This window comes from Cajanus cajan, chromosome 1 (genome assembly GCF_000230855.2).
Source record: "Cajanus cajan strain Asha chromosome 1, NIPB_CcT2T_4, whole genome shotgun sequence".
NCBI lineage: Eukaryota > Viridiplantae > Streptophyta > Magnoliopsida > Fabales > Fabaceae > Cajanus > Cajanus cajan.
Window position 1 is genome coordinate 11,085,251 of NC_138517.1, and position 27,152 is coordinate 11,112,402.

General features: G+C 32.2%; 4 protein-coding genes across 10 annotated transcripts; 2 read left to right on the plus strand and 2 right to left on the minus strand.

The window, feature by feature from the left end:
- The first annotated feature begins 173 nt into the window (after window positions 1-173).
- On the plus strand, window positions 174-4,174 carry SURF1 (Surfeit locus 1 cytochrome c oxidase biogenesis protein). Its single transcript, XM_083074861.1, has 6 exons — window positions 174-432; window positions 571-656; window positions 1,467-1,705; window positions 2,702-2,876; window positions 2,962-3,245; window positions 3,748-4,174. Exons 1-6 carry the CDS (start codon window positions 285-287, stop codon window positions 3,815-3,817), a joined length of 1,002 nt encoding a protein of 333 aa, XP_082930987.1. The 5' UTR covers window positions 174-284; the 3' UTR covers window positions 3,818-4,174.
- A 935-nt stretch (window positions 4,175-5,109) lies between these two features.
- On the plus strand, window positions 5,110-11,112 carry LOC109803654 (uncharacterized). 2 transcript variants are annotated; one of them, XM_020365328.3, is made up of 4 exons: window positions 5,110-7,629; window positions 8,392-8,577; window positions 9,362-9,474; window positions 10,434-11,112. In XM_020365328.3, exon 1 carries the CDS (start codon window positions 5,433-5,435, stop codon window positions 7,032-7,034), a length of 1,602 nt encoding a protein of 533 aa, XP_020220917.2. In that variant the 5' UTR covers window positions 5,110-5,432; the 3' UTR covers window positions 7,035-7,629; window positions 8,392-8,577; window positions 9,362-9,474; window positions 10,434-11,112. The 2 variants fall into 2 exon arrangements, with proteins under 2 accessions (XP_020220917.2, XP_020220918.2); XM_020365329.3 differs by having other exon boundaries at window positions 8,392-8,561.
- Window positions 11,113-11,415: 303 nt separating this feature from the next.
- On the minus strand, window positions 11,416-12,745 carry LOC109804463 (uncharacterized protein At3g17950). The gene is made up of 2 exons (XM_020366291.3): window positions 12,287-12,745; window positions 11,416-12,111 (listed from the first exon to the last, which is right to left on the minus strand). The coding sequence occupies exons 1-2, from the start codon at window positions 12,368-12,370 to the stop codon at window positions 11,620-11,622; spliced, it is 576 nt and encodes a 191-aa protein (XP_020221880.2). The 5' UTR covers window positions 12,371-12,745; the 3' UTR covers window positions 11,416-11,619.
- Window positions 12,746-15,945: 3,200 nt separating this feature from the next.
- LOC109804504 (nuclease) lies at window positions 15,946-21,049 on the minus strand. 6 transcript variants are annotated; one of them, XM_020366347.3, is made up of 5 exons: window positions 20,938-21,049; window positions 20,745-20,815; window positions 18,587-19,037; window positions 18,283-18,508; window positions 15,946-16,620 (listed from the first exon to the last, which is right to left on the minus strand). In XM_020366347.3, the coding sequence occupies exons 3-5, from the start codon at window positions 19,022-19,024 to the stop codon at window positions 16,106-16,108; spliced, it is 1,179 nt and encodes a 392-aa protein (XP_020221936.1). In that variant the 5' UTR covers window positions 19,025-19,037; window positions 20,745-20,815; window positions 20,938-21,049; the 3' UTR covers window positions 15,946-16,105. The 6 variants fall into 6 exon arrangements, with proteins under 6 accessions (XP_020221936.1, XP_082930974.1, XP_020221934.1 ...); XM_083074848.1 differs by having other exon boundaries at window positions 20,713-20,815; XM_020366345.3 differs by having other exon boundaries at window positions 20,700-20,815.
- Window positions 21,050-27,152: the final 6,103 nt, after the last annotated feature.

Consider the following 27,152-nt stretch of genomic DNA (forward strand, 5'->3'; position numbering starts at 1 on the left):
ATAAATATACCAGTGTTGTGAATTAGATTAAAACACATTCGAATCCAGTTGCTGTAATTCTTGCCGTTAAAAAAAATATTTACAATGCAAGAATTAAACCAAATGCATAGAGGTCCACCGAAGCTAAAAATGACTCCACGCGCAGCAGATTGTACCTTCATAAACCCTTCGCTCTTCGGTATCAAAAAAAAAAAAAAAAAAAACTTCTCTCTTCTTCCTCTCTCTTTGCTTCTCTCACTCTCACATCGCATGTTCCAGTGCCTTCGTCGCCTTTCCTCGCCGGGATGCTAGCTCATCTCCGCCGCACCGCCGCCGCACGCGGCGGTGCCACCTCCGAACACTTCCTCGCCGTTAGGCCGTTCTGCTCCGCCGCCGCTGTTTCCTCTGTGCCGGGTTCCGACCCAACACTTTCCTCTTCTTCTGAATCACAGAGTATGTGTTGATTTCTGTTCCCCCGATCGATTCTTCACGTGGGTCATTCTTGGTTTTTGCAATTCTTAAGTCCCTCTTCATAAAAATTCAAGCTTTTTATTTTATTGTCATTGATTTCTTCTTTCTGGTATATGAAAGGAAAAGCATCTAGATGGTTGCTGTTTCTACCTGGGGCAATCACATTTGGCCTTGGGACTTGGCAGATTATTAGAAGAGAAGAAAAGGTATGTGCCCTTTTGGAATTGGATTCAGAATAGTTAGGAATCTGTTTTGTTTGCACATAATGTTTTCTTCTCATAATCTTACTCATAGATTTTTGAACCATTGGTTTTGTTGAAGGGGGAGGGAAAGGGATCATGTTTGTAAGTGAACGGGGCTAAGAGAAGATTGTGTGAAATGTGAAGAGTAATACCATCCCAATAATTATACTTGCATTGTTTTTGCAATGAAATGTTTGTAACTGAATAGGGGTATAACAATGGTCTAAAAGTGTGCTTTGTGGTACATTGTAATTTGACATATGTTCCAATTTGTGAACTTTCTCCAAACTATTGCAGCTGAAAATGTGTATCAACTATCGTTGGTTGTGTGAGCTTGACAACAAATAAATTTGATGCATTCATTTTTGAATCAATTTCTGTTGATATTCATGATCTAGGTAACTTCAATAAATTTGATGCATCAAGGCTATATTATATAATATTTTGTCATTTTCCTATTCATGTTTTGAATATACTACTATTTCACCCGTGTATCTTACTCATCTTTCAAGTCTTAATCCACTGAGGAGATTTCTAATTATAGGCTTATATTGTGGATTATTGCCTTCTTTGTTTCTATCTCTATGATCATGGCTTGAATACATGAAGTTATAAGAATTTCATTACAATCAAAATAGTTTAGTAATAGGTGGCATATATTGGATGATGTAGTTTTCTATTGTAAATATTTAGAAAAAAGTTTTGGGGGTTGAGTTTATTTTACATGATCTCATGAGATTCATTGAAAATTCCTGCTGTCTTTCAATGTTACAGATTAAAATGTTGGAATATCGAGAGAAGAGGTTGCAAATGGAACCATTAAAATTCAGTAGTGATTATTCATCAAATGAGGAATTAGATTCTTTGGAATTTAGAAAGGTGGCGTGCAAGGGATATTTTGATGATAAAAATTCTATCTATGTGGGACCACGTTCAAGAAGTATTTCAGGAGTCACTGAAAATGGCTACTATCTTATAACACCTCTTATGCCAGTTCCCAATTATCCTGACAGGTACAACATAATATTAATAGCTTTGTCAATGAAAGTAATGCATTAAGTCACCAGAAACTTTAATCTCTTTCGGTACCTGATTTGTTTATTATTAGAGCTTACATTTCGTCAAATGTAATTGGAAACTCTATACAGTGCAACACTAAAGTAGAAGGTACTGCTTCATTAGAGTAATTAAGGCTTTGACTTTCAGTAAGCCTTTTGAATAGGTGGCTTTGCATTGTTCACTTGTACTGTAAGACTATTTACAGATAGTGGATTGATACTTTTGCTGATTTAAACTTCCTGTTTTTAACATCATTTGATTAAAGGATAATTTTTTGTTAAAATAAATTCAATTGATATTGAAAACGTTGCTCATAATATTCAATAGTACTATTTATTCTAAGGACTTGGCTCCCTGAAGTAAGGATGATGCAGTCTGGTGGATAAAGTGCAGTTATAGCCATTGATTAGAAAATTAATAATTGAGACTTTAATACCTTGATTATTTCTTGTTAAGAGGGGTGTGTATTTTATCATAATTTCAACTATTTATTTTCTAATCAACTGCTATAATTGCCTTGATTTTCTAAAATGGATGGTTGTTACACCATGTATTACATGCCAACTTTCTCTTATAAGTTATAATAGATTTTTATTATTTTCATTCAGGTCTTCATTTGTCCTAACTAAACTTCAAGATTTTCCTTTTGGTGAAAGATTATTAACTTATTGTTGGGTGCAACGTGTCTACCGTGCCTGGCTAAACATTGCTTAGCTTTTAGGGCTTCGATTATAATGGATTTATTTGCATCATTTCATAGACTTCTAAGTCCCAATGTTTCTCAGTTAACATGTCTATATCACACTACCAACTATAGTTATTACTTATTTTCTTTATCATAAGCAAGCAATTGCTACCTTTGAGTACTTCCCTGCGACTGGTTTAATGAGTAAATTGGATTATTTGTTCTGAGTTTCTTTAATTTTTATGTTGTGTATTGTTTCCTCCAGTGTGGCTTTTCCAATTTTAGTCAACAGAGGGTGGGTTCCACGCAGTTGGAAAGACAAATTTTTAGAGGCTTCACAGGATGAAAATTTGACAGATGCACTTCCTTCTCCTTCTCAAGCTGATGGAACTAGATCTTGGTGGAGAATTTGGTCTAAAAAGCCTCCTGTTAATATTGAGGTTGCCTCTCCATCATTTTCCCATATCTTGTTTAATCCAGAAGAATTGTAAATTCAAACTTAAAACTTATTTTGTGCAACTTTAGGATCAGGTCCCACCTGTTACACCTGTAGAAGTTGTTGGCGTGGTTCGTGGAAGTGAGAAACCAAGCATATTTGTTCCAGCAAATGATCCCGGATCTTCCCAGTGGTTCTATATTGATGTTCCCGGCATTGCTCGTGCTTGCGGCCTTCCAGAAAATACTATCTACATTGAAGATACTAACGAAAATGTCAATCCAAGTAATCCTTACCCTGTGCCCAAGGATGTGAATACCTTGATTCGAAGTTCGGTCATGCCCGGGGACCACCTAAACTACACATTCACATGGTATTCAACTTACTTTTCTCTCCATGTTAGTCTTCATTGTGTAATTGTATTCTTCTATTTTTCTGGAGGCCTTTTTTCTAAGTCCACCTACTTATAACGGAGGATTTACTTGTGGAAATTAAAGTTATCATTAAAAATGATGTTTTCATTGTGAAGGCAATGAAAGAAAGTATCTTTCTATTGAACTAAGATAAATTTCTTTAGAAATACTTTTAAGAGAGAAAATTAAGAAGAAAAAATGAAATAAGTTTCTCTATAAGTTAAAATTAGTTTTTGCACAAGCTAATTTATAAAAGTTTTTTCTACCAATTTTTTCAAAATCTTATTTTTAACTTGTGCATAAACCAATTTTAGTTTATTGAGAAATTTGTTTCTATTTTCTTCCTTCTGTTTTTTTACCCCCTAAAAATACTTCTTCAAAAGTTTATTCAACCAGACTCTAATAACGGATGATGAGGTTCCAAGCATCTTTCTAACAGTTTTTCATTTGTATATGGGTCAGGTATTCTCTTTCTGCAGCAGTTACATTTATGGCTTTTAAGAGGATAAGACAGAAAATCAAGCGGAGATAGCAAAGCCAATGCCTGTTTCCTGCTATAGTTGAAATTAACAGAAAAGTTCATCTCTTTCCTTGGAGCATTGTCTTCCCAATCTTTTCTTCATTCTCAATTTTCAAGCAACTTTAGTGGATATCTTTTATACCAGCAAAACATGTTTAGAATTTTGATGTGAGGGGGTGGAATAGTGGATATTTATTATCTAGAAGGTCAATTTTTTGTTGGAAAAGCAATTTAATACTGTTGGTAGTTGTTAGTGGATATCATATGAATATGTTTGGATTGTTTCCAAGGTTAGAGAGTTATGAGTATACTGCAATGTTATCCACTCACGGTTCTACTATATTTTAATAAAAGATAATCCTTGCGGAACTCTTTCTATTTGCGGAAAACATATAAATATAAATAAATTATTTGAAAAGTATGTAGGTTATATATATATATATATATATATATATATATATCGGTCAAAATTGACTGATACAAAAGATCATGTTAAGGTTCGCCACAGATGAAGAGCTCCTCAACTTCATGGGGCCGTTTTTGGGAGATGGAGGAAGATATTTCTTTTTATGAAATGCAAAACTCTATCACAATTAATTTAAACAGTTTTATGGAGGAGTTATTCACCAAACTAGTCTTATGGGTTTTGGAAAGTTGTCAAACCAAAATCCTGTCCTACCATAAATATAAATTCCAATATTATTCATCATTTATGCAATTGTCATTTCTTCAATATTTACATATATCTAATGATGATTTCATACAAGCTTTAATAATACTTTGACTTCCATCAATTTGTTGTTACCTTGGCGTCTATTACTTATTTAAATGATGATTAGAGAAAGAGAAAAAAGGCAATGTCCTTTGCAAAATAAATGTAAGAGTTATGTTGAGAAGATTTATTTGTAGTTCTCATATGACAAAACTCTTACAAGTATAATGAATAAAATAGTATGATTTAATTAATTATTTAACTATTATTTGTTTTTTATAATTTATACTTTATTTAATTAGTCTAAACTAATTACATTTAAATATGGAATTTATATTTGTTTATGACAATATTTTCAATTAATTTTGAGATAAAATTATACTTATTTATAATTTTCTAAAGCAATTTTTTTTTTCATTTGATATATGATAATAAAACTAAATTAACCTGTTCAATTAACATCACATTAGTTTAGTTCGAATTAGAAAAAAAAATCTAAAATAAACCAATTAATTAGTTTGAATTCCATTTTTTTTTCTCAAATCCAAATAAATCCGCTATTGTTAGATGCGTGCCATACAAGATCTCTTAAGAAATGCACTCATGATATCTTTTATTTAATTTTAAATGAGATGTAAATTGTTTAATTTTAAAAATTAGAAGACAAAAATTGTAATAATTTGTTTTTTTTAGAGACCAGAATTACAAGTACCGAAACTAGTAACTACAGTGTGAAAACTGGATTTAAAAAGAGAAGAAAAATAAAACTGGATTTAAGAAGAAAAAAAAAATCAATACCATAACAAGGTTTGCAAAATTCACACGAACCCATTCTTCGTTCAAAGTCTGCGAAGAGGCATTGAATGGAAGCACCGAAGAAATCCAATCTTCTTCATCGTTGGAAAGAAGGTTTCCATGTCGCACACTGTCACGACAACAAGGTTAAGGTATGCCATTCCCAAATGTATTGTCTTTCTGAGGCTCTTCTCTGATTCCCCAAAACAAAATGCAAAAACAAATTCTGGGTCTTATGCCATGAATGATGCCGTGGCCTTATTCACGCGCTTGATCACTATGCACCCTCTTCCATCTATTGTAGAATTTAACATGATTTTAGGGTCAATAGTGAAAATGAAGCATTACCCAACTGCTATTTCACTTTCTAAACAAATGGGTTTGAGAGGAATCACCCCTTCTCTAGTCACTTTGAGTATTTTGATCAATTGTTACTGCCACTTGGGTCACATGGGTTTTGCTTTTTCTGTGTTGGGTGTGGTTCTCAAGAGGGGCTATCAGCCCAATGCCATAACCTTCACCACACTCATGAAAGGGCTTAGTAACAATGGCGAGGTTAGGAAAGCATTGGACTTTCATGACAGTGTGGTGGCACAAGGGTTTCGGTTGGATGAAGTTAGTTATGGGACCTTGATCAATGGGTTGTGTAAAATAGGACTGACAAGGGATGCCTTTGAGTTGCTGCAAAAGATGGAAGGGCAAGTGGTTAAGCCTAATGTAGTTATCTACAACATGATCATTGATGGTTTGTGCAAAGATGGACTTGTAACTGATGCGCATGGTTTATATTTGGAGATCGTTGGCCGGGGAATAGATCCTGATATTTTTACTTACACTTGTCTAATTCATGGTTTTTGTAGTTTGGGGCAGTGGGGAGAGATTACTCGGCTGCTATGTGATATGGTTGATAAAAAGGTCAACCCAAATGTTTATACATACAATATATTAATTGATGCATTATGTAAAAAAAGAATGCTTGTAGAAGCTCGTGATATGTGTAATTTGATGATTTACAGAGGTCAGCGACCAGATGTAGTTACTTTCAATACTTTGATGAGTGGATATTGCTTGCTCAATATTGTGGATGAGGCAAGAAAGTTGTTTGATACATTTGTGGACTGGGGTATTATACCTGATGTTTGGAGTTATAACATCTTGATTATTGGGTATTGCAAGAGTAAAAGGATTGATGAAGCTTTGAGCCTCTTCAATAAAATGCATTACACAAATTTGGTTCCTAATATTGTAACATACAGTTCTCTTATTGATGGTTTGTGCAAATCAGGGAGATTCTCTTATGCATGGGAACTTTTTAGTGCTATTCATGATGGTGGTCCATCCCCTAATGTTATCACTTACAATATCATGTTAGATGCTCTTTGCAAAATCCAGCATATTGACAAGGCAATTGAATTATTTAACCTAATGTTTGAAAGGGGATTGACTCCAAATGTTTCGAGTTATAACATATTGATTAATGGATATTGCGAGAGTAAGAGGATTGATGAAGCCATGAACCTTTTCAAAGAAATGCATCACAGAAATTTGGTTCCTGACTCTGTAACTTATAATTCTCTCATAGATGGCCTGTGTAAATCAGGGAGAGTTTCTCATGCGTGGGAGCTTTTCAAACTGATGCATGATGGTGGTCCACCAGTTAATGTTATAACTTATAATATATTGTTAGATGCTTTTTGCAAAATACAACATGTTGTATATTAAACCTAATGTTTGATTGGGGATTGGCTTCTTGTGGTTTTAGTCATTGCATCTTGATCGATGAATTTTGCAAGGTTAAAAGGATGAATGATGCCCCTTAAATCTCTTCAGATATAAGTCTTGCAACAGTTTGGTTCTTGATATATTAACTCATATTTTTGCTATAATTGGCTTAGGAATCTATGAGAATCTCATCTGCATGGGAGCTCACTGGTGGTATACAGGATAATGGATGATCATCTATCACGTACAAGTTACTAATATTGTTAGATGCTTCTTTTTGCAATAGCCAGTATCTTGACAAGGTGGCTATTTTAATTTAGTGGTGCAAAAAATAATTTGTTTTGATAGGTTCCCATTGCCTAATTTATAGTTTTTACATAAATCAAAGACTGAGGATTGCACTAGAGATTTTTCAGCATTCTTGTTTGAACTTTCTGTTGTGAAAGTTGTCACATATGACACCATTACCAATGGGGTCTGGTTAGAAGGTTTGTTCCATGAAGTAGTGGGCTTTCATATGGAAATAACAAATGGTAAAGCAGGGGAACTACTTCAAGAAATGTTTGCTGGAGATCTGAACAAATGATAAAACCTGGTGAGATACACTACTTAATTCATACTCATACTAAAGATGGGTTTGGCTAAATGTTTGGTAAATGCATGTTTCTTTTGTGTCAAAGAAGTTCTTGGAAAGTTTTGCTCAATTCATGTTATTAAAATTTTATGATTTGGTTGTTGCCAATTACCATGATAAATTTGTTGCCGTTACATGATTATTATCCATCTTTCTTGGCAAACACGCTGCCTATTAAGTGTTTCCAATATCAAATCAGATGAAATGTTAATAGTTTTTTATTACGTTATCCAAAGGTCATTCACTTAAGCAGGAGTAAGATAGATTCAACTATATTATTGTTTTAGCAAGATATAAGAGGGAAATGTTGTGGAAGTAATAAATGGAGATGCCATGTCATAGAGTAACTACCAACTTGGTCCATTCAAGAATAATGTGCTGGTACTTTAGTCCATGAATCAAAGGAAATTACAAAAAAGTCCTTGAAACTGCATTTTGTTGGTCATGTTAGGGCAAAATTTTAAAGTCTCCTTCTTCAACATTCTTCTTTTATTCTTTTCTCTCTTTCACTTTTCCTCTGTTTTTCCACATTTTGGGTTGTCCGAAGGAAAGTAGTATAACAACAAAAGGCATGTGGCGTAAAATGGTGAAGGTATTGATTGCCCCTGTTTTTAAGGTTTCTAAAGGATACTTATAGTTTTCTGTTACATTCTTCCAAATATTTTTGGTATGTAAACTATACAGGGTTGGTTCTAATTGAATTAGTTGTATTAATTTTTGTAGGGATAGGAAATTTGATCAGGAGAATATCTATTCTGGACCTAGCATGCCCTCATGACCTGGAGAGACCCTATGTGTCGCTGTTGCAGCTTCCACATAGGTTGAACCCAATGGAAAATGCATTGATGCATTTAATTTTGGATTGTCATCCCCAAAAGTAAAGTTCGTGAAAGGTAGTGCTTTCCTGAGGTAATCAATGTTCTGTGAGAATATTTTAGGTAGTATATATTTATTCTTGAATAAGTTTTTTATATCCTAAATGAATAACATTAGTTTTATGCATATACTACCTGCGTGCACAAGTGAAGCAATTTAAGATATGGTTTAACTACTTTCTATGAAGTGGCATGGGTTGCATTTTAGCTTTAGCAAAAGTTGAATGATATTTTAGTTGTTAGTAGAGCATCTGTGCCTTCGAGTAGCTAAGCATATCGGGAAATTTTTAAAATCTGTCCCATTTTGTCCAATAAACTGGTAGTGCACAAGATTTGGCATACTAAATTCTCATGTTATTGATAAGATTTGGCATAGGTTGCTTTTCAAATGTCCATAGCATACAAAATTCTCAAGCTGTAATGGTATATTGTGCAAGTGATCATACTCTTCCTTTACTTTAGAGGCATATATGGTGAAAATAGCCATTGTGTCTCTTGATTTTATATACTTATTTGGTTTTCTTGCTTTCCTGCTCTTAAATATTATTACGTCAGATTATCTTGCTTTGTCATGTTGTACTACATGATCCTAGTGAAATGTCATTATCCTAAATAAAGCTCTTGTAGATCTCCAAATTATTAGTGACACTCTTGCTTTATTTGAGAAAGGTTAAACATTTTAATACCCCTCGAATGTCTTCCGAGGAGGAGATGTGCCTGTTGCTAAACATACAGCATACCCACAAGACCACAACCCATTGCTTCTTTTGTATATTTGTGTTTTATTTAGTTAAATTTGCCCGATTCTCTTACTGCAGGAAATATGCAGCATACCTTGTTAGGTTTTGAATTCTAAATGCATTACAATCTATGGGAACAAAATTCAGAAATGGCAGAATCTTGTTCTTAAGGATGTGACACTACCAGAATGGTAATTCTCAATTTAACTTCTATAGTATTTTTAAGTATCGCCAGATTTATTTTTTTTATGTTATGGGCTATTTCCGGTTAATTACTATTTTAGAACAAATAATTGAAGTTTTTAAAGTCAAGGTGTCAAACTTCAAGACCCAAAGCAAAACTTGGTTTTTTCTAGCTCACGTTTGACACTTTCTTCGTTTAAAGGTTGGGTTTATGGGATCCATAAGTCAGAGGTAATCACAGAAAAACCAGTTCCAACTGGGCATTAGCCGCCCTTTTGTATAATTTAGTAAAACATTCTACTTCTGGTCCTAATTATAAGCAATAAATTAACTTTTTTTCCCCTTAATTATAAGCAATAGTCATTAGTTTTTAAAATTACTTGAGGATATGTTTTTTTTTATACCCTTAATTATTTGTTAACTCTATTCCGCATGTATTCACTTATAAGTTATAAGTAACGTTAAATATAACACAACCACTTAAAAGCAAAGTATATTTTTGGAATAAAATTTGAATATATTGTATAATTAATAAAAAATAACCAACTTATTACTTTTCTTGCTCTTGATGATTTGTTCTGTGTTGTTTATAATTAGGATTGGAAGTAGTACTGTTATTTGACTGAGCATGTATGCTTTTGTGTAGTCTCTTAAAAAGTTTTCCTATGTCTTCCTCTAGACCTCTACCTTGATTTATCTAGCTGTCCTCTATTTAATCAACCTTGTCATGGCTTCTATGGGTGGAGAAGATACATAACGAATGTATATAAAATTTATTCTTATTGGTACATATTTACACCAATTAATGAACTTTACTTTCTTGTTGCTGGAGGAACAATTTGGATCGGTATGTATAAAAAAAATATAACCTGTATAAGCATATTAATGAATATCTGGTGTGTCATTGGAGATGCCTATTGTCAGTTTATTCTCAATGAAATAATTAATACTGCTTTCTCTCTGGCAGACTCTCCTTTGCTACCTTTGAATATGCGGAATGGCCAGGATCAAGTGAGGAAGTTGGAAAATGAAGTTGTTTGAGAAACTGAAGCTAAAATGAACTGCGGAAAAAGGGATGTTGTTGAGCATACAAGAGATAGTATGGAAGGACTTGAACCCAAAATTTGTTCTTAAAGTGTATCGAGATGTTGCTGCAACAAGTTATTTGCAGTTTGGAGTTGATGTGTGACCCTTTGTTTGCGCTGCAATGGAGTAATGGAAGAGAGTGATTATGGTGGGGACTGGAGAAAATGTGAGTAATCCACTGCTGGGAGGAAGAGAGAAAGAGAGAGGAATAATGGAAGCTAAAGACAAAAAAGAGAACAAGTTTATTAAAGAATGTAGACAAAAATGGTGGATCAAAATAGAATGATGCAATTGAAGTAGAAATATGCTTGCAAAGTAAGTTTTGGACTTGTGATCTATACACTTGAAGAGTGAAGTGTTAGTTTTATGCAAAAATGAAACTAGAAAAGTGCAGTATGAAATATGATTTTTTGATTTAGGGTTTTAGTAAAGAATTGACACTGATTGTCAATAGGTATATTCATGTGCTAAATGTAACTATTTTTCAATATTTAATTCCTCTAGTAATACGTGAAAGACTTAATTTATGTCTAATAAATCTTGTTATTTCTTATTTGTATGACACACTTGCTAATGATAGATTCATTAGATTAAAGTAACAAAAGCATTTTGTTTGTAACACACAAAAATATATGTTCATGAGTATATAATTATTCAGTTACTAAACTTACTTGGACACTGATTTTACCAACAACCAAAATCTGTTTGTAAAACACATTGCTTCTAATCATTTTGATTTTTTGGCGTAAATGAAGCATATGATTACGACCAATCACCCTCTAATGCCTATGTATTAATATATAATTATGACATGGACCACCATAACCCCTAATTATCAAAAGCAGAAGAAAAAGAGAAAAAAGTAAAAGGCCCAAAAGCCAAAAGCCAAAAGCATGCGTTTTGCATGTAAACCACGGACAAAAAGAATCCTAATCTTCCAATTAGTTAACAACCAAACAACCCCAAAAAATTAATAAAATTAAAAATAAAACCACAAAAATTTTCCTTTCTTTCTCCAAAAATAAATATTAAAAAATAGAAATAAAAATAAGCTTTATATAGCAACACTAAGCCGCACCGCCGCTGCAGATTCCGGCGAGAGACACCGGAAACATATTGCAGAGACTCTCCGCCGCCGTAGCTCCGTCGTCGACGTCGGACGGCGGCGGAAGAACCCTCCCATCGGCGAATAGCACCCTGCTGCCGTTCCTCTGCTGGTGGCCGGCGACCATCCCCTCGAGCTCCGCCGCCGTGCCGTAGAACGCGCCGTCGCCGAACCGCCGCTCCACCTCCAGAAACTCGCCCAGCGAAGCCGGCTTAGCATCGCCGTCGCGGCAGAGCTGCCACCACCTCCGCCGTCTCTCCGCCGCCGTCACGGTGGAGGTAGCCTTTTTCTTCTTCTTGGCTGCGGCGGCGATCCTCCTTGAGCCTCCGGCTGCCTCGGCGGCAGAATTAGGGTTCCGGTTCTGCGATGGGACTCTGAATGCAATGGTTGGGAAGTTGACTCCCATTAGAGTCCCCAATGTGGTGCTTCTGTCATGGAAGAAGGATCCGGTGGACTAGAATTCAAAACCCCAAAAATAAAAAATAAAACTTTTAATTAATTTCTCGTGAAAAAGGTAAAAATAAAGAAATTTGACATTCTGGGGTGTTGAAAAAATTGGAATTTTTTTTAGAAATTTGAAAGTGTGTGTATGTGTGAATGTGAATCAATGAATGTGAATTTGATGATACCTCAGTGTCAAGATCAGAGGAAGAAATGGAAGAAATAGTGGGTGAAGATGGTGGTGGCACCAATTCAGTGGCTGGATCCAACATTGTTGTGTTGCGACTGAGAAACTCGCTTTGGCGTTTTTTGGGAAAAATAGATTATAGCAACTAAGAATATGTTGAGGTTGAGATTTGTTGGTTTATGTGCACTATAAGGAATGGATGAAAAAGCATGCTGGGGATCAAATAAAAAGGAAAGGGGTATGTTTGAAATGATTGTTGTTTTGGGTGATTATCAGTTTATCACTATCAATGGTGGGTTAAGGTTAAATGCCTGCAAAACTTCACTGCCACTTTTTTTTTCCTTCCAATTTTGACTGTTCTTTGAAGTCAAAGTAAAAGAGAGTTAGGTAGCAGGATTGAGATTAAGAACAATAATCTTGTAATTAACAAGAATATACAATCTATATAGAAACAAGTGTTACAAAAGGCATTACAGAATTTCCTAATTGATGATGACTCAAACTAAGACCTAATATAGTAATGCTTTTTCTGATTGCTTAGTTTCCTTCTCCCTCTCTCCCAACTTATTTAGATTCTTATGGGTTACATTTGATAAAAGATTGAGGGAAAAGTCAAAAATGCATTGGTAAGATGCCTCAATTATTGTAATTGTCTTTCAAGTTTTCTTTTGCTCTGATTCAGAACAAATTTTTCTTTACTCTTTTGTGCAGAACAGTTGAATGCAGTGTATGGTAGCTGTGTGAGGTAAAGGAAAATGTGTATCCTACGTGTGATTTCTTGCAGGACTATTTCTTATAGAGGAAATGAATTCCTTACAGACAATTTTGAGATGCTTTTCTGAGCTGAAGATGCAAACTCTAAGTAAACTATCTGGCTTTGTGAAATAACAAGGAGAAACAAATCAATTTTTTTTATGGGATTCCCTATAAATCTAAGTTATTCTCTTATATAGTTTAATATCCTTCAGTAATCTTAGGTGAATAGAAAACATTTTAACATGATGAATTTGTCACAAGGTTAGACACTTATTCTGTCGTATGTAAAAATTTATTCGACTAACCACGATCACAGTATTACAAGTAACATTAGTTTATGACTAAGTGAATTAGGAGATATCCATAATAGGAAAAAAAATGCACTAAAAATGGTTAAGCAGATTAATTTAATATTAAAGTCTGAAACGTTAGATCTTCTGTCCAGCCAAAATTGTCTATAATTAAAGGTTGAAAATTAACCAGAAATAATAATCGAAAGATTAAGATCTTTCGTAGGATATTGTATAGTTTTCAATGGAAGTAGAGAGATAACCCAATGATGTTTGTAAGCTGTAAAAAATGAATTATAATATGGACCACTATACTACGCTTTAGGAAAAGGTTAAGGAGATCAATTAAATATTAAACTCTATTAACTTTTGTCCACAAAAAACATTGATTTATAATAAAATATGTCAAGACTAATCAGGTACAATAATTAAAGCACATTAAGATTTATTGTAGAATAGTTGAAGACTTCGAATTGGAGTAGGTATGGTAGCTAATGATGCTTGAAAGTTGTAACAAAGCTCAAGGGTTTAACGGAAAATAATCAATGTACACCAAATGTTATTTATTATCTAGAGAGGAAAAGTGAGAGAAATATAAATATAATAAATGATATAGAAAAATAAAATCCATAGAGCTTCGTATATAAAGGTGTTTTTATATCATAACTCTTGTTTAAATAAGTGGGAACTAAAATGAAGAATTAAGAGTAAAAATAGAATGAAATATAAAAAAGTTATTTGTTTGAGGATACTAAAGAATTTAATTATAATATATTCATAGTATAAAAAATTATACTAATAATATCAAGATTAAAATCATTATATATATATATAAAAAAAAAAAGACATTGTAATTCAATTTCTTTTAGTAGCTAAAAGTTATTTTGGACTCGTTTTCATTCCAAACTTTCTAACCATCCATTTGGCATGGAATCAAACATAAAGTCTAAGTAAATTACATGAAAATGATTCTTTAAATCTTCAATTTAAACCAAAGTTAGCTTGAAAGGGACACCAACATGATGTAATGTCCCAACTAGTAGTATATATTTATGATCTATCTATATCCCCAACTAAAAGGTAAATTAAATCTTAATGTTATTACCTTCTAGAACCATCATCCCAATTAACTCCATGCAGCCATTGGTTAGACACCCTTGGGATTAAACTAGAATAGATTAAATAAAATAAAATTCACCTGTGAAGTGGTCTTATGATGTTGTTAGTTGTTTATAACTCGTTTAACATTGTCGAATTGGCAACATAGTACTTAAGATATAACATAGATCACAAGATTGCATAAAGTGGGAAAAAGGGTATGCCATTATACATAGCGCACGAGGTTTAGCACCTCACACTCATGTGGCCCTTTAATTCAGACTAATCTCACGTGGAATATGAGTTATCTTTAACTTTACAGTTCAATTGGGGGATTGGGGATTCATGTGAAAAGTTTCAGGCACAAATATGGCTCATTCATTCTTGAAAGGTTTAGGCCTTTTGTAATTTGAAAACACATTACTATTTTAAGTTTTAAAGTACCATTTAAAAAAAAATAGTGCAATGTCTTAGGTTTGGTTTCTCCTTCCTATATTTATAGCAACGTCTTAAAAAACACTTCGATGGAAATTAGTTCTGAAAAAATATTTAATTTAAGAATTAGTTTAAAAAAAATTAAGTTAGAAATGTTAAATTTTAATAGAATCTATTCAACTACAATCTATTCAATTTTTATTTTAAAATGACTATAGAAACATTAAACTGAAATAGAAATGAATAATAATAAAATATAAAGGTGTACAACATATCATGGGATCTATTTAAGAAAAAATCCGAGTTAGATTAAAAATAAATAGTTCACTGAATTTCTTAGAGTGGAAAAAAAAATGGCATTATAAGAAAGTATAAAAAATATAGAAAATAAATTTTAGCAACACTGTTGAGTTGTTTGTATAGAACTGGCATTGGTAATTTCATATCGAAAATGTTTTGAAATTCATGGCTTGTCACCTTGCAATGAAAAAATCCAACAAGAAAATGAGAAATACTATAATATCCGTCTGTTTGGTAATATATTTGTTGCCATAGGATCCCGCAGATGCAAGTTAAAATTAAAGTGATTATTCTTTTAAACGGAGATTTTGGATGTAAAACCAAATAAAAATGCACTAAATCAAGTGCCAGAAATTCCTGAATCCTATTCCTGAGAACATAACATTACAACAACATATTTCGCCTTTCAAGCCAAGTCACTTCTCTGTGTATGTACCTTCACTTCATGTCGGTGTATTCCGTAATCGTATGGTCCCATGAACATTTGAGTACCCTGTGAACCAACTGTATGTCCTTTCGGCTTGAACCATAGTATGAACATTTAATATGATGGTTTCCCACAAGACCTCTCACATGGTGGGTGACAAGAGGATGTACACAAAGCAAAGAAGCACCTTCCAAACAATTTTGTGAATTTTGGATCATAAAAGTTGCAAAAATTTAAAGTAAAAGGTAACTTATTTAAAGAAAATTCTGCAATTGAAAATCTGAATGAAAATACTCCAACCATAATTAAAATTAACTTTCTTTTATCTACCATTGTTGAAGCGTATAATCCATCTTACGAGAATTAAATGCAAAAATTTATATGATGAGATGTGATCGACAGGCATATTTCTGTTTTATGAACAAAATGTCAATGTAAACTGACAACATCTCATACCTTGGATCCTGAGAAAAAATCAAACCTAACCTAATCTTATATGCTTAACTAAAGAAATTTACATGCGGCCAAAATCATTGATAAAATCATTCCACATTTCAGTAGTAATGGAGTCCCTTAACTGTGAAGCAAATGCAATCTCTTCAGCATCAAAAGTGTGATCTGATGACTGGGTCTGGGTCTCCACATTCATCTTTGGTGGTACTTCCATCTCTAGTGGGGGTTGTGATTCCTCCATTGGAAATGAGGCGTTTTCATACATCTTGAAAATCCAATCATCTGGTTTCTCCCTGCGAATGTAATTGTGTAATACACATGCTGCCACCACTAACTTCACTTGTGTTTGTAATGGGTAAGATGGAGCAGACATCAATATAGGGAATCGTGCCTTTAAGGCCCCAAAAGTTCTATCAGTGACATTTCTTAATAATGAGTGTCGTTGATTGAACAGTTCAGTTGCATTTTGTGGGTGGTAATCGTTGGGAAATTCCTTGGAGTAGTAGGGAGTACTTGAATATGGGGCAACGAAACCTGGCACATTTGGATACTTGCTGTCTACTATGTAGTATTTACCTGTATCATAAGCGAGTGTTTCAATCTAATATTTGAAGCAAACATTATAACATATAAGCGTGTGGTTAATCGTAGGGAATAATCAATCATTTCCTTCAAGTTCGAATCAAGTTTCATTTTTTCGTTGTACAAGTTTTACTTGCATCAGTAAAGTCTTGAATACTAGAAAGGAAGCTGAAATATTTTCCTTTAGTTACTACTTCAAAATAGAAATATGTCACCAATCACCTAAGGTGGCATTTGGCATTGTCATCTCCGAAGTCCTAACTATCAATCTCTCACAAATACCACTAAATAAAAGTTGACATCAGCTAAATAATGAAAAATGTACTATCTTGATTAACTTCAATTTAATGCAGTAACATAAAATAAAAATAAAAAAATAATGCAGTTAAAGGATAGGTAGTAAAAAATTCCTGGGTGTGTTTAGTTCAAAAGAGAAAAGGAGAGAAGAGAGTCCCTTCTTTTGTTGGATAAAGATAAGGACAGGGAAGAGGAGGGAAGGTCGAGGTCCCCTTGTTTGCCAGCCAGGGAGGGGAGGGAAAATATAAATAATACTACCGTTATATCTTTATAAATATTAAAGCAGGGGATGGGAGGAGGGCAATTTAGTTAATAGTCCAAAAATAGGAGAAGAGGGATTTTGGCCCCTCATTTCCCCTCCCCTCCAAATTTTTGAATAAAACAAGGTAAAATTTAAAATAAACTCTCCTCCTTTCATTCCCTTCCGACCAAATGCACTATGCTCTTTTTTCTTCTTTTTTTTTTACTTTTCAAACCAAATGAATGGACATTTGTAGAGAGAACATAAAATTCTGAAAAACCAAAAATGAGCCATGGTGAATTTCATTGACTAGGCAGCTTAGCTCAGCTCCAGTATCATCTCACTTCCAATTGAGTTTTGCCAAAGACAGAGACAACTATAGGGGCTAACAATGAGCCAAAAAGATTCACAGAGGGTGCAAGAAATGGACTGAAGAAGCTTGAGGGATAAATATCCAGAGTAATTGGAAAATTGAGCAGAAATATCATTAAGTTTGAAGATTGATGCCTAGTATTTTCATGGTGGGGAATTGCATCTCCACTTTTGGGGGGAGAAGGAATAATCTAGTACAAACAGTGCAAGAAGTCAGAGAAACAAAATAGAGACGAAAACAAAGAGACTTTTGCTTTTAAAATTTCTTTCTCAGTAAGAAGTAATGAATCATACCATGCGAAATTTCATAATAATGAACCCAAAAAAAATTGGAATTTGAAGTGATTTTTTTCCATAACAAGAGTTAGATTTTAGGGGATTGCTACATAGGCAATATATAATGAATTTTAATTAACTAGTTTTATCCAAAAAAAACATAAAAGAAGAAGAAGAAAATTCTTAGCCAGTTGACAGAGTTGGCCAAAATACATTTCAACTTTTTGGTCTCATTTATTTAGGACAAAGTTAAAACAAACAAAACTTTTGGTACAAGAATGAAATTTGATATGAACTTAGCACAAAAGTTTAGTTCTTCCAATCATATCATACAAATAATCACTTTTACTTATAGAGTTAGAGCTTAAAAGTTGATGTCAATTGTCAAGAGAAAGAATTCCAACAGTATTACCACCCAAATCATAATTGCATTTTACAAATAAATATTTACCTTCAGATAAATATTTTACCTTCAGGTACGTGCAATTTATTCCCCCTTGTGATTGCTGAATTAAAAATTTGTAAGTCTGTAGCAGATCCTTCCCATCCAGCCAAAACATAATGGAACTTGAGGTCAAATGAGCAAGCTGCCAGAATATTCTGTGAAAGTAAACCATTCTTATTGCGGAAAGGTCCTTGCTCATCTACACCAACAGTAACTGGTACATGTATACCATCAATTGCTCCCACACAATCCTATTAAGGAATATTCAAAAAGTTAGATGGAATCAACACATACAAGGTAGTAATAAAATTCATTTTTAGCCTTCTTACTTTAAAATATGGATAGAATCTAGAATCTTCAAATATTTCTGAAGGAACACCAGGGCCAGGAGGCTGAAAGAAATCTAGTGAAATTGACATTATAGCATTCAAAACATTGTTAAAGTGACGGCTAATGGTTTCTCCAGATAAGTGAAATAACTCTTGAACAGCTCTTGTCCGTAGATTATGCCCAATAATGAACATAAATATGGCCAGTTGCTCCTCAATTTTGACTCGATTTGTGTGACGCAATAAACCCTTGGCTTGCAGTATATCACACAATTTGTAGAATACATGCTTATCCATGCGGAACTTCTCTAGACAACGTTCATTTTGACCATCGAGTACTTCATCTATAAATTTCACACCATCAGATGCTAAAGGACGCAGTTCCTTAGGAACATGATTACCAGAGACTCCTTCATTCTCCTCTTCAGAACTCTCCATTAAGGAACTTGGACTGCTTTTGACAGATGTCATATGTCAGTGAAAATAAATATGAAAATGAAAGCTGTTCTACCAAAAAAAACGTAAATAAAAAAAGGTCATTTTATCCCCTCTCCCTATTTCTTTCCCATGTGTGACACAAAAAGCTAAAGGTAAAGTTTCACAATTTCCACAATTATGACCTAGTTACATACAGAACATAGTTTTGTTATTATTCTTTAACATCAATATACAATCTCAACAAAACATACAATTCCACCCCCATCCTCAGCAGGTCACGAAATAGAAGCTTCATTCAATAAACAAAAAAATTAAGCAGGCAAGAAACATAGTCAGATTGCAGAGAGAACAAAGCAGGCAATGCATAAGAAAGTGGTAAGCGTTAACAGCTATATCTACTCAAGTAACTCAACTTCCCCCATACGCCATGTTTTTGCATCAAATCCTTATTTTATTGCATTTAAAGTAAAAAAATAATAATAAAAAATAAAAAATTAAATTTTTTTTTTTTTTTAAGTTTATGTGGTTCTTTTAAAAAAAATCCTATGACAGTTCAAAATGGTCCTAGTAGACAGGTGATACTGAGCACTCAAAGAAGGGATCATTTACGTAAATGAGCCATTTAGTTGCAGGTCAATTCATGCTGAGAAAAGGGTATATTTGTGAAAGGAATTCAAACAAAATACAATATCAAGTACCTACATCTAGAGAGTAGCATTGAAGCGGGGATCATAGTTTTCAGAATCTTACAATTCACGATTTAATACAATTCAGCAACCTACCAATACATATCATGAGATAAATCTAAATGACTTTATATCTTACAATATATGGATGAATCTATACAGTTTCGTATTATCGACATGATCCATACGATTCAACAATCCATTTTTTTTTTCTTTTTCGACCTTTCTTTCACCAATTCTCGTGAAAAATTTGAGAAGTCATATCAGCTTAAATTGTTAAATGAAAAGGAATTGAAAGAACACTTTTGAACTTATCTTATTTATTATTCCATTACTAGAGTTGTCACTCACTCACTCATTCAATGTATATACTCTATTTAGCTATTTACTTTTGTTTGCATTATTCTAAAATAAAGGTTTCACAAACTCATATATAACTAATTATTTTGTTCTACAAGACTTTGCTTAAGTTGTTATATCCATTTCTAGTGTAAGATTTTTACATTGATCACTATTTTAACCACACTACAAAAACAAGGGGTCTAGCTATTGAGCAACATAACTGAGCTGCTGTAAACTCCCTTGATATCGAGTTCGATTCTCAAGGATAAAAAAGAGAACTCAAAATTATTGGTTGAAATTTACTAGGAATAACAAAAGCTTTATAGGTCTCACTTCTGATTCGTATCCAATAAATCCCACTCGTGATTTCATAATTTTCAAAAAGATATAATCAATGGCAGAGAATGTGTTAAAACAAGTGAATTAGAGAGCGTGGTTCTGACACTCCTCAATCTGAAAATTCAATAATGTTCAAACAAGATGATTTGATTTTCACACAACAACACAGAATCCCAAAGTAAACATCACCGATGTGTCCACATTATAAAACAACAACATCCTCACCCTCACACAACAACAGGTTTGTGTAATGGAGCAACCAAATGCAAACACAGTAACACTCACATATTCCTGTTGCGAACAATTACCGCGAATTCACACCTTGGAGACTTTCTTAGGGAGATTGAACTCACTCTCAGTTTGAAAGCACAGAAAACACCATCAGCGAAACGGCGATTCTGAATTGTGACGTTTTTCGAAGTCACTACGGAAAGTGGCGAAAATCCGAACGGAAAATAGTTGAAAAAATTTCTCAGTGGCCAAACAGAAAAAAAAAAAAAAAAAAAAAAAAAAAAAGGGATTAGTTGTTGAGAATTGAAGTGGTACCTGACCAGACACCACGTCGTCTTCTTCCAAGTTGAACCAATCCAAAACTTGGTGTGAAAAATAAATAAATAAAAATTGGATTAAATATTCTGTAAATATAGAAAGAAAGCAAAAGTCACTTTTACGTCATTTCAAAAAATGTGTTTAGGAAATGATATATATTTCTATAAATAAGGAATAAAAAAGGTAAAAATTAAAAAATACACGTAATACTTTTATATAAAACTTTTATAGGTTAATTATGTTTCACATTTTATCAGTAAAATTAATAATATATTAAAAATAAATAAATTTTAGCAATGATTAATTTTTAGGTTTCACATCTTTATTTTTAATTAGGTAAAACAACAATTCAAAAATATATTAAAAAATTAAATTCAAATAAGGACATTCTCCTCATATATAAATGGTAATAATTATTCTGAATGAGAATTTTTTTAATTGTTTTTTAATTAAAATAACTTTTTTATTATATGTCAAGAATATTTGGATAAGTTTTTATTATTATTTTTTTTTTTTTACACCATGGATACGTTAGGTGAGTCGTGAATTGCCAGCAGATTTTAGGCATTTAATGGTTTAAAATGGGTTCTTCTATTTTCGTCAAAATAATTAGAGTTAACTTGATTAACATACCTATATTGACATGAACAAAATTTTACATCAAGAGTCTATTTTATTTTTATTTTTTTATAAATACAAAGGTAAAATATTTATTATATAACTAAAATTTATAATAAATTATATATAAATAAATATTATATTTAAATATATAAATTATATTTAAAAAATTATATAAATAGATATTTGTAAACATATAAATTATATTTTAGATTTATGATAAATAATTTATATTATAGTATAATATTATTTTTTTATTAATAATATATTTTAAAAATACTAAAATTTAATTCTAAAATAATTATGATAAATAAAAATTGAATTAGATAATGAGTTTAAAAAATTCTAAATACACTCCCATGCAATATAGAGATTTATTTATGTAATGCACCATATATTTATGGTCACCACCCTGAATGAAATCATTATTACTAAAATCGAAAATTAAATTACTAGACATACAAGATTAAAGGAAAAAAAATGCACCATACATACATATACAAGATTAAAGGAAAAAAAATGCATCATACATACATACATACACACACACACATATATATTGTGTGTGTGTACCCCGAATGAAATCATTATTACTAAAATCGAAAATTAAATTACTAGACATACAAGATTAAAGGAAAAAAAATGCACCATACATACATATACAAGATTAAAGGAAAAAAAATGCACCATACATACATACATACATACACACATATATATTGTGTGTGTGTGTGTACCATACACACATACATACATACACACATATATATATTGTGTGTGTGTGTGTGCGCGCGTGTGTGTGTGTGTCTGTGTCTGTGTGTCTGTGTGTGTGTGTGCGTGTGTGTGTGTGTGCGTGTGTGTGTGCGTGTGTGCGTGTGTACACGACTATACAAACTACATGTAGTAGCACTACCATCAACAAAAAAATCACGCCCCTACCAATAACAACTCCTCATACCTAATCTTGATATGCTATTATACAACGTATGATCATCGCATTCCAAACTACCATGAAAATATAAAGGGTAAGTTAGAGTCTAAAAACATGTATATATATAGAAAACAATCATATAATACTATATCACACCACAAGCATACATGAAAGCTACAACACTTCAAGCAAACATGTATGACATCCAAACCATGTCACGTAAGACATCAAAAATACATATAAACACACCTAAACACACACCATATGCAACATAATCAACCAATGCGCCATTTGCTTAATCTAGTTCCCGTCACAATACTTTTTCCTCCCTAGGATTTATTTCAAATCATAAGTGTAACACTGTAAGTTTCCATTAATTATTATATTTTTATCAATAATTATGTGGTGTGTAGTGTTTTGAGGTGTGGTTAAGGGACTCTCAGAGTTAAGGAACTCTTGAGGAGTCTTTAGGTGTTTTAGAAGATTTACCTGAGCAGAGGTTCAGTTTAACACTAAGGGGAAATATATAAGGTTCCTATTAAGAATTGACTCTCATAAGTTCAGTTCTTCATAACCTTAAAGAGATAAGCTAGGGAGAAGGCTCTAGGCCCGTGAGTTCTCTTTTTCTTTGAACTTCCTCTTGAGAGAGCGATTCTTCCCCCAAAGTCTTGATTTTTGGTTGTGTTTGTTTATACAAGTCAATAGAATCATGAATCAAGTGAGTTAAGCTGTGTAGAGCTCTCGATGAAGCTCAAAACCATCTTTTCCCTCCTTCCTCTTCTACTTAGATTTGGAGATTTTTGGAGGTAAGGGAAGCTAGAAACCTATCCTTGATGAGTTGTATGAGTTACATGTGTTTGAATCCCATCAAATGTGATTGGGTTGGTAGATTTTCATATTGAATAATGGAAAGGTTGAGTTTTGATGTTTTGAGTTATAAAGGTGAAAAGTTGGTAGATGATCTTAATTGTTGTTGCATGTTGCTATTAATCCGAACCAACCTAAATCAAATCAATTAATTTATATTTTTATTATTATTATTTTTTTGGTTAATAATTAATATGTATATATCATTTTGATTATTTTGAAGACGTTTTTATGTTATAATATGTAAATTTTTTCATTCATTTTTTCAAATAATTAAGAGAATGAACACAAAAATTCACACATTTTTTCTCATGTATCCCATTCTTCTTTAGTAAAACAATTTAAATAGCTTATATCTTCAAATGTAAGACTAGTAAAAGTACATCAATACAAAAGTGCACTCTCGAGCATCAAAAAGATATAAATCCACCTAGTAACAATATCTAAATGCAAACTTATATTTATATTAATATAACCAACTTTAGCGATGTAAGCTTTAAAGAACCTCATTCTTTCCTCTAACCCCTTAACATACTTGATGCTTTATCTAAGTTTATGAATAGCTTGACCAACAACTTTCAACCCTCTTGAACTATAAGGTTTAAAATGTGAGCAATATATCGAATATGAAAAATATCACCATAGTATAATAAACCATCATTTTGCAAAAGAAGTATTTCCTTCAAATAGTCTTACATTTTGTTATTAGAAGAAACATTATTTAAAGTTAATGAAAATATTTTTCGTTCAATCCCCCAATATTCCAACAAACCATGTATAATTTTAGTCATTTCATGTCGAGAATGTGGAGGAAGGGAATGAGAGAAATTAAGAAATTTGCTATTCAACTTCCAATTTTGATCAACAAGTGTGCAATCAATGAAATATAATCATCTATAGTACAAGAAGTCCACACATCTAAAGTCAAGTTTATTCTACCAAGAAGTTTATATAAGATGTGTTTCAATTTTTTCTTTCCATTATCATACATTTTATTCACATTTGATGTGGCAACACACCTAAAGGGTATCTTAACATCAGGATGCAAACATTGTATCAACTCTTTAAATCTCTTACATTCTGCAAAAAAAGTCTAGGAGATCATGTTCTATTATCATCATAAATATAAAGTCATTTAACACATTTTGATTAAATTTTCTACTTCTTAATTTGCCAGAATGATCAAACACTCGTTTTTGTTCAATCCTACCTTATCTTGATTTTAATAATAATAAATTCTTAGTCTTCAATTTAGAAATAAGAGTACCTATTTGTATGCTAATAATTATGTTCAAGTGTTTCACAAAAAAATTAATGAGGCTGATTAGAAGGTTGTAAAGGTTGTAAGTTATGGTATTCTTCTTAAGCAAAAAGAAAGATTCACAAGATCATCCTTATGACATCTTGAGAAGAAATTAAAATTATGTTAAGGAATGATAATTAGCACCAATAACGATGTCCATCCCAAGTTGTTGAACAAAATACTTAAACTAAAACAATTATTCTCAAGAGACTTGTCTTGAAGACCTGGTTCAAAAGACTTGACTTGAAGAATGATTTAGAAGGCACTTCATTTGTAAAGATTGACAAATATAAGTGATAGATAATGATGTTAGCATCAAATGAAAAGAGCAAGGCAAACTTTAATGAATCTATTTGTTGAGTGCCTATAAAGAGAAGACATTGGTCTCGTTTTGAAGTAATCAAGAACAAAGAAAAAGAATAATCACTCAAGCTCAACAAGCTATACTATTTGTTGCTTTATCCTTTGATCTTTTAAAGAAATCCACTTCATATTTGTAATTTTGATTTGTAATAGAAAAATAAGTGAGATATCTTCATTAGCAGAAGCTCCATTGTAGAAGATTGATTTGTGATCTTTGCTCTCTACAAGAACACAAGAATCCTTTCTTAGAAACATTTCCTAGCCAGTACTGTAAGTAAAATGGTGTATTAAAGATTAGAAAAATCACAATAGTGTTGTGTTTAGTCTCACAACAAGTGGTTGTGAGATTGTCTTTCTCAACTAGTGGTTGAGTGAAGTTTCTCAGCAGGTGGTTGAGTGTTGTTTTTAACAGTAGGTGGCTGTGAAGCAATTGTTGTATTAGTAGGTGACTGAATTTGTTGCAACAATTGGTTGTGGTTTTAGTGAAAAATCTCACAAGATTGTGTGAGAACTAAATGTAACTTAGTTGGGGTGAACTAGTATGAATCTTGTGCCTATCCTTTTCTTTCTTATTTCTTTAATTGTTTATTAAGCTTATTGCACTTACTGTTATATCACTACATATATATTTTGAATCATAAACAAGTTAATTCAGAAACTATTTCAATAAAATACATTTATTATCAAAATTATCTTTACTCAAATGACTTGCTTTATGAGAAATCGACTAAAGAATGTTTTTAAAAAGAAACAATTCAATCCTTCTTCTTGTATTTTGATATTCAATTCAATTGGCATTAGAGCTTGACTCCTAGAATTAAGCACACTTAACAATGTAGGAGAAAAGATCTTGAAGAAGTGATGGTTATGCAACTCTTAGCCATGTTCATTCCTTGAGGAGCCTTAACAAATATATCTCTTAGCTTTGATGGAAAAGATTACTACTATTTGAGAGATAGAATGAAGTTATATATGGACTCACAAGATGCAGATCTATTAGAAATAGTAGAAAAAGGGCCATATATACCATTAAAAACATTGGATACATGAGTTATAATAACCAAGCCAAAACAAGTGAAATGATGAAGAGAAAGCAAGATGCTTTCTAAATGCAAAAACAAAATTCTATCCAACTTATGCTCTAAGCATAACTGAATATGACAAAGTTAGAGAACACACCACAACAAAAGACATATTAGGAGAAGCTAAGAATTGTGCATGAAGGAACAAACTTGGTAAAAGACTCCAAAGTGAATATTCTTAACTAATTACTAAAAAGATGTGTGGTATCGTGATGATGTTAGTGGGTTGTACCAATAGGTGACCTAGTTAATGTATGCCAATATCGTGATAGATTCATACCCAAACTATATTATTCTTGATGATCGGTACTGGACTTTTCTAACTTAAGTGACAAAATTTGAGAAATCATGATATGTTGTAGATTAATATCTAAATTTGTTGTTGATTTAGCAGGTCTAAAAAGATTGTGTTGTTAAGTTGGTTTGTCAAGTTAATTAGATTGCGTAGCTGTGTTATAAGAGACCCCTTAGTTGAAATGAGTGATAACACATTGTGTTTTTATGTTACCATGTAGCAGTGTTGTCTAAGTTGTTGTGTTTTTAAGTTGTGAGTTGATGTGTTAATTCATATGTTGTGTTGAAAAGTTGAGAAGATGATATGTTATGCAAGGATGATAAAGATTGCATAATTGCATTGATAAGTTAAAATGCTGCCAAGTTGTATTTTATTGTAAGTTGATATGTTCAATTATTGTATTTTTTTGGTGTGTTTGAAAACTAATTGAATTGAATTCAATTGGAGTTGAAAAAAAAAATCATACTTACAAACTTTTCATTTTTTTATCGTTGAACATGTGATTATGTTATATATATATATATAAAGTAAAAAATAGTAATAAATAAATATTAAAAAACAATTTTCATTTATATTTCAAATTAAATTTATTTATAATATTCTATTTATTTATTTATTTTAAAAATAATATAAATATAATAAAAATAATTATTATATTTAAAAGTAAAGAAACATATATTTTAAAAAAAATTCATCATACTTAGGAAATATTTTATACACAAAAAACTTTTACTTTTATGAGAATGTTAATTT